We start from the raw sequence: 12113 nt of genomic DNA, 5'->3' as shown, positions 1-12113 counted from the left end.
TAAATTCTGAAATTATCTGAAATTCCGTAGTATCTCATCTAAATAATGTACTTATTCATAATCTAACAGAAAGCAATGATTTAACATAGTGAATTTTAGGCGATTAACTAACGGTGCAATAATCGGAAAGCTCCTTGTGCGAACAATAGAGCGAAATTACCCTTTCACCGAAGGTGTATGCAGGATTAGAATGCGATGTGCAATGTTAAAAGCGACTCCCGTTTGCATTGGTGATCACCGGCTGCACATAACGAATGTCTAAATGTCAGAATGTCGACCGTGCGGGTCCCCGCAAACGCTACGAGCGCATTACGCACAATGCAATCACATGCAATCCTGTCGACTAAATGCGACGGTAAATACGCTAGGAATGCCGTATCACATACACGCGTCTCATCGCTACGAAATTAATTAAACATTTCAGGAACTTCGACCTCAAATATAAACGGAAACTTAAGTAAAACCAAATAGTAAAATCAGCACAAATAAACTCACGAACTAAAAGCTACACGTTTTTGTTTTTCTTTATTTGATACCTGCTAGTAGTATTGGTATTTGAACCGTAATTTAGTGATGGGAACAAAGAGGCGTGAATTTCGAAGTTAGTTGGTATTCTGTGCACACCAAATCGAACGGAATAAATTCCACCATTCGAGGTGTCGAAAATGAACATATAGAACTGCGTGCGTGCGTGCAGGACGAACAGGATGCGCCGCTGATTGTTACCGCTTGTTGTCGGCGCGCGCGACAATTCAACTAATCGAACCTTCAAATGACCGACCGATTTGTGTCTGTTTTTTTTACTCATACACAACCACATGCAACAATTACGCAAATCACAATTGTATTACGCAATTATGATCCTGGCGGCGCATTTGCATCACTGGTCAATGTAATCAAATCACAAATAATGTGAAAAATACATTTTCAGCAAAAACTATTTTCTGCATGAATGTTAAAATACGAAATAAACGTAGCATAAATGTGTAATTAGATGATTCGGAACAAATGATAATAATCATTCATGAATAATAAATATAATGGCAATAAAATGTTTATTCTCACAAATAATTATTTAACTATTATTTAAAAAAAGCAGCCACTTAAAGCGTCACTTTTTCCATGGTTGCGAGATAGAAAAAGTGGTCCTTTAACGGACGGTCAAAGCCGTGACTAAAATACTTTAGTCACGGATAGAAATGCTCCTGGGCATTTTTCTACGGGGCAGCACAAAACCATATGAAATCCCATGCGCCGAGAGTCAAACCTACTCCCATGTATTTATAACCTAACATTTCCCAATAGTATGCTAAGTCCGCAGTAGAAAAATGGCGTAAGCATCACGTCGCTAAACGTTCTTAAACTGCCCTTTAGCGCACTTGATATTTAATATACTATTAAATAATATTTTCACAAAATCTGTACTTTATAATTTTTATATGTTGTTTGGTATAAAAACTCAGGCGAACTGCCAGAATGGCATTCCCGGAAACAAAACATTACATTTTTGCGCGCACATGAATAATAAATTCGTCAACGCTGGAAAACTGGCAGATAATAAGAAAGAGTATGGACTTATTTACATCAAAAATATTATTTTTTCTTTTATACAAATAAATTTTTAATGTATTTTAATCTCATTAATGGTAAATGAATTCTACTAATACTAATTTATATTGCTGTGCATTACTTACAGTAAATATTACCATAAATATTTTCTTTTTTACTTTAATCTGATGTGATATCATTAAAACGGCATGCACTCAACGGGCGTTCATTTAAATCACATTATTGCGTTACGTTGCCGGCAAATTTTAAACTGTTGCGCACAGCGTACCGCTCGCATAAACGTCGTGTTTGCGATTTTTCTCCTTTCAATTCTCCGAACATTTTCCAACATTTTCCACTTGTTGCGATGGTGCTGCGCGCGTTTACCGTCCTCGCGAAATAAATTACGATTTATTATAATAATACGCTGCATATATTTTCGCAAATGTGCGACTAAATACCCGTATAACAATATAAATTATAAATTATATAAATTTGAATAAATTTTATTTTATTATTATACGCAAAATCAGATGTATTGTGTCATTTTAGAACGTTGTAAATGCACAAAGTAAGTTTTTGTGGGGTGTGGAAAATTGTGTGAGGAGTTTACTTGCCTTAGAGTAATTTGATACGCTGGAGAAAGGGTCGTTCCCATTACGGGTATCAATTTTATATTTCATTAAATTTGCGACCTTATGTTGCGGCCGGGATTCGGCTAAGAGATTTGCGCGTCGGCGGGTCGTTTGAGCACAAATCCGTTTTTCCATTTTATCCCGGCCAGAGAAACGAACTCCACAAGAAATTATACAGGATAGTGCAATAAATGTTTATTAAATTAACATCAACAATTTATTATTATGTTTTACGTGTTTTATTTTGTTGTGAGTACTTTGCGTGGATTAAGTTGTTTGTTTTGTTTGTTGTGCGTGTTTTCGCTTGGCGTTTGATGATTTTTATGGCTGGTGGCGGTTTGCACGAATCGATACTAAGATGGTAATGCTTCTTACCGGCCGAGCACCTGCGCTGACCTTGATAGAGTCCTGGGCATCGCGGCCGACCTTGGCCCCCCCTGGCGCTCGTGTCGGTTATGGCGGCGGCAGTATATGCACGAGCTGCAGGATTGGTCGGCGGCGGCGGCGCACGCGTTTGCCGTCTTCGAGTACTACGTGCTTTACTACGCCGCGGGCGCTCCACATACACAGCCCCAGACATTGCAAATGCAACTAGCACATCAAAAAGAATCAAGTACTTACATTCATCATAATTATCATTATTTCCTTTTTCAATTTGTTTGTAAAGAATATACTTGCTTCATTTCGCCCTTGCACTAGAACTAGCTACTTGTTTTTGGTAGAAATTATTTCACATCCTTGGAGTTTATTAATTAATTAGCTACTTCTACATTTATTTGTTTATTATATTTTATTTGAATAAACTATGAATACTTTTATTGCAAATTTTTACGCTGAGATTTTGCTGGCTGTTCATAAAATACTTTTGGAACCGGTTGAAATGCATAATTTCCTGTACGACTCCAGCAATTCAGGCCAAAAGAGGGTTTTACCCTTCTGCAACGTCTCTACTTCTACTTTTCAGCCAAGTTTGCCAAGTTCTGCACATAAAAACGTTCAAGTTTTACATTTCAAGTTTTATTTGCGTTCATAACCAAATTTTTCTCAATATATATAAAATATCAATATATTACAAGAAATTAAAATAAATTTGGTAATATAAAAACTTCTAAAATTTTTATTTTAAAATGAAATTATTTTTTATATTAAAAAAACTCCATTAAGTAATTTAGTAGAGTAGGTTGGTAAAAAGTTGTAGAACACAATTCTAGCCTGGCATGTGTTTGATGTATGTCTTAGATACATAGTTTGAAGAAAAATAGCAGAGTTAATTTGATTTTGTCGCTGCAGGAGGTGCGGTCGGCGGTTAGGCCGCCGTCTCCGCATTGCAGTTTATCATTTGCGCTGGCAGCCGGTCGACGGCATCGGCTGCCACAAAACCGCAGGACGTCTTTTATATAACGCGCAACCTGTGGCCCTCGTCTTAACTTTCAACTTTCCTCCTCATCTCTTTACCTTCACCGCACGGCATGCGGAAAGTCCTCAGCTTCTTCGACGTTTTCCTGCACGCGGCATTTATTTGCTTTTAATCTTCGCGAAACGAAGGCACCTTGCTCCTCGGAAACTTCTCCATCGGTGCGCGTATTTAGATTGCGTCCTTAAAACAACCCGCCAAACCGGTGAACTCTCTGCTTTCGACCACAAAATGAAGCGAATAGAAAAGGAGATAAAGTTGTAGAGGGAGCAGTTTAACAGAGATAAAAAATATATAGATCTTGCTCGGTTTAGGTTTTGGGCAAACACGGATGACCTGATGGTCCTTCAAGCCTTACTCTTTTTCTTTCTGTCGGCTTTTTTTAGTGGGGAAAGTTTTATTTCATTATACTTCGATCGTCAGAGTGTTATTTTGCCCCGGAAACCGATATTGACTCAGCATTCATCTGTTGCCCTTTTATAAGGGCTACGAACTACACAGTCAGTATTGAAATGTGAAGAACATCCTAAAACGCATAGGCAGTTAGTGATTGAACGGTAAATCCACACTGGATTTGCGGCCAAAAATCGTTTTCCGGGAAAACTCCCTTTTTGTTCAAACATTCAAATTGTTCATTTCACGGAATGCCCATCAATTTAATTAATTGTTTTTTTTGGAAACGACTAAGTTTTTTGTTCTATTTTTTTACGCAATATTTATTTTAAAATACTGCCACTTGTAGACGCGACGACGGTTTTCCATTACGGTATTACCATATTTATGAAATACAGCATTGTATATTTTTTCCACAAGTAATTTATCGCACTTTTGGCATACCCAGTGTGGTATTTACTTTTTTATTTATTATTATTACCTACCATCGATCCCGTTCTCTGTTTCTACGTGTTTCCGCTATTTTTATATTTTAGCAACTTCTAGGAGTACTCGTACATACAACTAGTCGTAATATTAAACCTTAGAATATTAATGTTGTTAAAGTCAAGAATCTAAATTATAACAATATTGTTTAGTGTGGAAGTTTACTAGAGTTATTATCGTTTTACACCGTGACGTTTTCGGCAGTGTCGTGCTCAAGCTCAAATCTACGACCCTGCAGACTTTCTCAAACATAACGATGATTCATCGGGTCATAGTTTACGACTGCGTGGCGGCGTCGGCGGCGGCGTGTGGCTTTGTAGTGGCGTTGTGACGGTATTAGCTGCGCAGGTGAATCCCCGGCGCCGCGCGCGTTTTAATAATAAGGCCGAAATTAATTAAAGGTCGTTCTGAGGTCTGCGGCAGACAGTATAAGATGACGTGATAAAACGTCGCGGCGCGCTTTAATCCACACGCCGTCTTATAAAACACCGTCGAGCGACTCGGGCAGGACTTTCTCCCTCGGCGGGGGCGAGTCGGGAGAGTGATAAATCGCTACGCAATTTCCTCTTTTCGGAGACAGCCGAGACTCGCGACACTATTATAATGAACACGTCATAAATATTACATATTAAAGTCGAGTTTAAAATTCCATTTTAATATCTATTCATCATCGAAAAACGCCACCGAAATATATTACAGATCAGATTTAAAAATATTTTGTTAATTCACTCGCTGCCTGACAAAATATTAAATATTTCAGACAATGAAAAATGACTGAAACTTTTGTTATTACTTGAAGTTTAGACTCAGCATGAGAGAACGGCAATTAACATAATGACTTTGTAAATAATTGAGTGCCGTGCAAATGAAGCATTGTATTACATTTATGACAGCATATTTGCTTTATTTCTTAGCACGTTTTTGCCTAAAAAAAAAGGAGAGCGGGTTGGACGAATCGAGTTTTATGTAAAAATACGAGCGTCGTAAAAAGGTTAATGTCGTTGTTGTTTAGTCGGGACTGGGGCCGGCTGGAGTCGTTTACTCATTCGCTACTCCTTTATCCTGGCGTTAACGCTCCGTTTTGGGGCATTAGCGCACAAGAACAAGCGAATACGCGCATAAGACGACAACAGCTAATAAAAAAAACAAAGCGGGACAAAAAATATATATCAAGTAATCCTTAGCACTGTAGTGCAAAAAAGCAGCATTGCAAATGAGAGACATGGGAGACAAACAAGAAAAACGAAGTGAAACTGGAAAAGTTGTGGAAAGTAAGATAAAAATAAATTTAACTGGCGTTTGCGCAACTAACTGTTTTCAACTAAATACCACTGAGTGGGTAATTAAATATTCCGTGTCAAAGTAGATAACTAATTACAAACGAACTAAAAACTTGATTGAAAATTTTTCTAGTGAATTCAATCAGTGATTTGTGTTGTTTGATTCATTTTCAGGCGGGTACATTAACCGTTAATTATCCGCGGTGAATTATCCGCCCTTCTCTATCGGCGATAACAAACGAATCCGCTTCCTTCGCAGGAAGGCGCCGGCGTTAATAGTTTGCACGCGGAAAACTAGTTGGAAAATCGCGTGCCTTCCAGGTATAAACGCGTCGAACTCCCAATTGCTCCCGACCGCATCGTAGGTTCTAATATTCGAGTATAACTTTGGCAGAAGCAAATCAACACTGTATCCGAATACCGTTAATAAAAATTTGGTTAAAAATGCATAAAGCAATTTTTGATTTTTCTTTTCTTTAACGATTGGGTTAGTTTTTAGTAACACTTTGTATAAGATCGTTTCGAGCGTGAAAAATCGCTTTTAATTGAAAATGCCGCACGCCGGCGAACAATGCCGAAACCAATTAATCGTTTATTTGCGAACGGCCCATTGCGACACACCCGATACCAGTTTTATTGTTATTCTTTTTGTGGTTGCGTGAAATAAATTTTTCGGTTAGAATAAAAAATCATCGTTACGATCAATATCATGGAAATGTGAGCGGGTTCGCTAGTTTGCTTTAATTGCTATTTTCACGTGCGCAAGCCGCGCGTGCGGTTTGTGGTGGAGGCGCCGGCAGCAGAAGGATGCACATGTGTCTTTTGCCCGTGAGTAGATAGAATTCTGGAATGACATTTGCGCGGTTGTGAATGTTTGTGACTTAATCGAGTTCCAAACCAACGAGATAATCGAGAATTAAATTCAGTGCACTAAAACCAATTTAATTTGATTTTTGGAAAAATTCAATTTCCTTTGATATTAAACTGAACTCAAAATTCATTGATACGAGTTTTGTTCACACCAAAAAATTAAAAATTGAATATTTTATCACACAAATTTTACGAGCTTATACCAAGAAAATTAAACCTTCTTGAAGTACATATTATCAGCCAGGTATTTTAGAAATATTCATGCCATTTAATGAAAACACTAAGAAAATTAAAAGGTTAATTGTTGCATGACTAATGAAGAAAAAGATAAAGCGCGAATAGGGAATCATTAAGTCCGAGCTTGAAGCAAATCCAGCGCATCGTAAAAATGTAAGGGTGGGAATCGAGTTAAGATCGCGTGGCGTTAATAGCGTGAAGTCGGAACGCGCTCGTTAATTGGAAAACGCTTTTTTCAAGGCTCACCCCTTTGGTCCCAAGAAACAAGCGACGCTTTGTAAACGCCATCGGAACATATAGCACCAATTTGTTCGCATGATTGATGTGTTTATCAATGTTGGCCTCGACTATCAATTAACATTTCGTGTGAACGTACAACCAAACCAGATAATAATCAAACACTTTTAAATATTTTTTTCTACAGAAAAGTTGGTATAATGCTAGCCAGTTCAATTACATTTTATGTTTTATCCACTCTCGTTTTCTTCGTTTTCATTAGCTGGTATAAAGCGAAAAAGAAAAAAGTCTTTTCTACTTGCCAGAAGTTATGTGATTAGTTACGTGCTTAGAAAGTTAACATTTTCATAAAGTAACATTTATTATTATAATTTTTTTTTTACTTCATTTGTTCTCAGTGACCCACTTGGGAATGTGGTATGAAAAAAAAAACCTGAAATTGTTTGTGTTTCATGCAAAGATTCAATATTATATTGACAAGAAGATTTATTGCTTTGTTCATAATATGTTATTAAAAATCAATTTATCATTCGCCCGGCACATGGAACGTGTGTAGTGTTATTGTTTTAATAGTAAACTTTATTTTCCGTCTGTTGCAGGCACATATTTCATTCTCTACGACTTCATCGACTTTTTCGAGAAAGACGGGCCGAGCTACCTGCAGCGCGACAAGTATCACGACATCATCAACACGATCTTCAAGAACATGTCGCGCCTCGAGAGGGACGCCATCGTGTTTCAGGTAATAGGTCAACTAGGACGTGCTTGCATTGTCCTCGCGCTACTGTCGTAATCGTACGAAACATTTACTTTTGCATGCGCAGTTTTCCTTCTGGCAGTGTTGAGTGTCGACTCACCTTTAACCTTTTAAAACAAAACAAAAAAAAAACATTTGAAACGTAGAATAATGGCTTAGGGCATTAAACATTATCCGTGTCATTCAAGGTTATTTTTACTCATTAATAGATTCTTTCCTCTAGATAATTTAATTTTGTTATATTTACTCATCGGTTTACAAAATAATTGATTTTGGCATTGCAATCATCAAATTCAGTTATTAAATGCTAACCACAAATTGATTTTTGTCAAAATGTTAACCGCAATTTAATATGGCTGAATGATGATCTTCGTGGTCATTTTAAACAGCTAATATACTCTTTAATGTCTACTATATGCATTTATATTTCAAACACTTGTTGTTTGTTTCAGTATACCGATTGGGAGCACGTAAATGATGGCTATTTGAATCAAAAAATGATCGGTGACGTAGTTGGCGATTATTTCTTCATTTGCCCGACAAACCTCTTCGCGCAGGTGGCTGCCGACCGTGGCATGAAGGTGTACTACTACTACTTTACGCACGTAAGTAATCGACGTTGTGGTAATTAAGTTTTTACCTGCGCCACTCGCTGCTTTCCGCCCGTTTCCAGCCCGGAAATGTATTATTTCGCGTTCGCAATCACGCATTTGAGTCGTTAAGGGTTCTCTGTTTTTGTTTAAGCCATCCACCTGTGTTAGATTACAACAATTTTTAGTCAATACATCAAAATATAAGTACGTTTCAATTTGACTCCACAATTTATACCTAAGTAGGTATATGAATTTATATAAAAGTTAAAAATAGCAAATCGTAAATGAATCGTAAATAAACATAAAAGCTCTCATCTAAAAATGATGAAACGTGGAAACGGCGAAATAAACATTGAGACTTATCGACGAAACCTTAACGTAATTGACTACATTTTGAGTGATGATAATGGCCTCCTTTTGCCGCTCTTTCTCGTTTCTTTTTTTCTGACTTGCGTTCCACTCCCCCACAACGTAGGGCAGAAAAAAACGCACACGAATGTAAAAGTGGTATTTATCTAACTATGCGTGTTCGAACAATGAGTCTCTCGTGAGTGTGCTGGAAGCTCCCGAAGATCAAAAAGAATTTATTGTCATTCGTATTCGCTTTTAGCGTCGTAAAAAACCTGCCTGAATATCAAACGAGCTTACGAGAGAAGAAACTTTTTGGCGTGTAAATTTAAGCGTTTTTCGTTGTAATTTGCCACTGAATTAATCCCGACACACCGACCGGGAAAGTGGGTCTATTAGCTGACTGCATCGCATGCGATATGCTTGCTTACATTTCGTGGTTTTCAATCCGCGTCCAAGTTATTTATTGCGAATGCAAGCGGCGTCGCCAATAACTTGTGGCGTTGTTCGCTTCGAATGAAGAAACTTACCAAGCGCACACAATCAAGGTGGGAATCGGGGGAATCGTGGAAATAGAAAAAGCACAAATTACTTTTCTACTAACGTAATTGTTTTACTTTCTTATCTGGCTAATAGGAAAGCCCGTTTCTGGGGGCTGACGACGCCAACGCCGACGGAGAACTAACATTCTTTATTCTTGTTCAAAAGAAAATAAATTGCTTCATTTCACCTGTGGGGATTTTTTAATTTTTTTTTGCTTCTAATTTTATCGGTTTGGAACAATTAGGAATTTAATTTTAGATCCAAGCCTGTCATCACACTTATTTCTTTATCTGTTATTGATTAAAATGTGATATATTACGATATCATAGGGATAGCAATTCTTGCATGTGTCCTATATAAATATGTGATGGGTGACGCTAAAGCAAATTATCATGTTAAATCGTCCTGGTGCCTTGTAAATACGATGTTACCGTCGCACACTCACGACAAGACATCAATCATTTCTTTTCCCCGTTAATCGCTCTACATCCGACCATGCAACCACTATAACTATTATAGTTTACCCCGTAAGACGTACTTACACTAATGACAAGACTTAATTCCAACTTCCAACTCGCGGTCTGTAATTTTTTTTTGCTTCTTTCGTTGTCTTGCTCAAGCAATAAATTATATCGTCGGTGGCATTATAAAGTTCTGAGTTAATTTTTGATGCCCTAAAGAGAATTAATTCTGTGTACTTAGCGGTAAGAACACATTTCAATTACTTCGGCCTTGGTAATTTTCATTGTGCCGCTTTTGACGTCGAGCACAATGCGCGCTTGATGAATTTCGCTGCAATTTCGCGAATTACAATTCTCATATTTTGTGGTGCGCTCGTGCGTCCCGGTCCGCTTCAACATCACACAGCGTTTTCAACAATGCAATTGTTATCATAATGCGCTAGCCTAACCGGCGATAGTTTGATGGAAACAAAACGAGAGGCAACGGAAAGAAAAGCGCCTGGGAACGCGGCGCGTCGGTCATCGCTGCCAAACAGCCGGCGCATGACAGCCAGTGTCATGCGATTTAGACATTAGGACTCAGGTACACAGCCGCACAGGTCGGGTTATTATTGTCTCTGTGTTATAATGCGAAAGAGAATGGAGTAAATAACATATATTTTACTCGGCGCCTTCACCATATACAATCCTATTTATTTTAATTTTGAGGAAAGTTGGTTGTGACGCATTTTAATGTGTTTTTGAAAGCTTTCAACGTGAATATAGCTTGTTTTTCTTTTTATTATATAAACTGAAAGTCAATTTTGGTATAATATTGACGGTAGAATATAAAAATATTTTTATTATTTCGAATTGTGCCCGGCGCTTACACCAAATGTGTAATTTATAGAAATGTCCTCTAGAATACCTTTTGGACACATGATCAAGTTTTCTTCTCCTTTTTCACTGTACAATCAAATCAACTTGGTATGCATGTTACTTGATGTCATCACGAAGTAGGCAAACCACACGTAATGCTCGCGGTGAGCGCACGTTCCGCGCCACCCCTGCGGTATTACGATTCACAGTACCTACCTAGTCTGCGAGCGTATTGCTTTTTCTAAACACGTCCACGCCGCCGCCGCCGCTGACATATGTTATGCAGAATGTTAACCCGGGAGCAACAACAGAAACTTTCTTCGCATTTGTGATTTTCATTTCGCGTTGCGCGCCTCTGACGCAGCGCGAACATTGTTGTTTTTCTTCACTTCCTGTTTTGCTCTGCGTTCGTTGCCTCATTCTCCCGCAGTTGCCACATTTTCATGTTCATATTCGGCGCCAGCCTGGTTTTATACTATTTTTCCATCGCGCGCCATTATACTCGCCGCGGCAGTCGTGGAAGAAGAGAAAAGTGGAAGTCGCTTTATACGTTCGCAAACATGCCGCTGCCGCCGGAATACGTTGGGGAAATGGGGCGCATTGGACGCGCGTGCAAATAGAATTTTAACACTTTCGGGCGAGAGTTACCCCAGCGCAGCAGATACACTTGATGGTATATGTGTGGGTGTTTTTTTTTCCGCCGCGCTAAAGTGAAGAGACATTTTCAACGGCACACTGCACAAAACGATCCGCACAATAAGAGAAAATAATTTATGTACTGTTAAATGAACCGAACGTAAATCAAAAACAGATGCTTCATTTTTTTGTTTAAGGAAAAAAATGTGTGAAAAGGAAAACAATAAAAATTTACTTCTGTTGTGTTGTTTTGCCCTTGGCATTGAGAGTTTTCTTGAAATATTTATCCAAGTACTCGGATACTTCCACGACGCTGGTTTTCTCATCTATTTGAATGCATGGCAAACAAAAGCGTACTTGAAAACGCCAAGCTAACAAATTGTAGTCAATTATATAGATGGGCGTAATAGAAACGGAAGGATACGTAGTGCGGTCAAGGTCAAAAACTTGCTAGGAAAATCTATACATCTTATTTTCATTCCTTTTTCTAAATTTACATTTCAAATAAAATTTGAATTGATAAATTGTGTGATTTATTTTCAGCGCACCAGTACGTCATTATGGGGAGAATGGATGGGGGTTATGCATGGTGACGAGATTGAGTATGTGTTCGGCCATCCGCTCAACATGTCCCTACAGTACAACTCTAAAGAACGTGAGCTTAGCCAGAAAATAATGCAGGTGTTTTCACGCTTTGCTGCCACAGGGTAAGGAACAATTAATATCAAACCTCTCAGTACACAGAATAGAACAGGTTGAAATCGCGAAATTATACACGCGTGATTAATGGTAATGCAGTTGACAGGTCGATGTTTCG

General features: G+C 38.3%; 1 protein-coding gene across 1 annotated transcript in view; it reads left to right on the top strand.

The window, feature by feature from the left end:
* Ace (Acetylcholine esterase) overlaps nucleotides 1-12113 on the top strand; it is a 32834-nt gene that overhangs the window by 11770 nt on the left and 8951 nt on the right. The window contains exons 2-4 of the mRNA XM_065313361.1: nucleotides 7700-7842; nucleotides 8310-8462; nucleotides 11840-12003. Of these exons, the coding sequence (XP_065169433.1) occupies nucleotides 7700-7842; nucleotides 8310-8462; nucleotides 11840-12003 (460 nt within the window). The remainder of the gene's footprint in view (nucleotides 1-7699; nucleotides 7843-8309; nucleotides 8463-11839; nucleotides 12004-12113) is intronic.

This window comes from Atheta coriaria, unplaced genomic scaffold (assembly GCF_025399875.1).
Source record: "Atheta coriaria isolate IRGN ID8LTWV9N9 unplaced genomic scaffold, Caltech_Dcor_3.1 hic_scaffold_10_pilon, whole genome shotgun sequence".
NCBI lineage: Eukaryota > Metazoa > Arthropoda > Insecta > Coleoptera > Staphylinidae > Dalotia > Dalotia coriaria.
The sequence above is the reverse complement of the archived record's forward strand: the minus strand, read 5'-3'. Positions and strand labels throughout refer to the sequence as shown.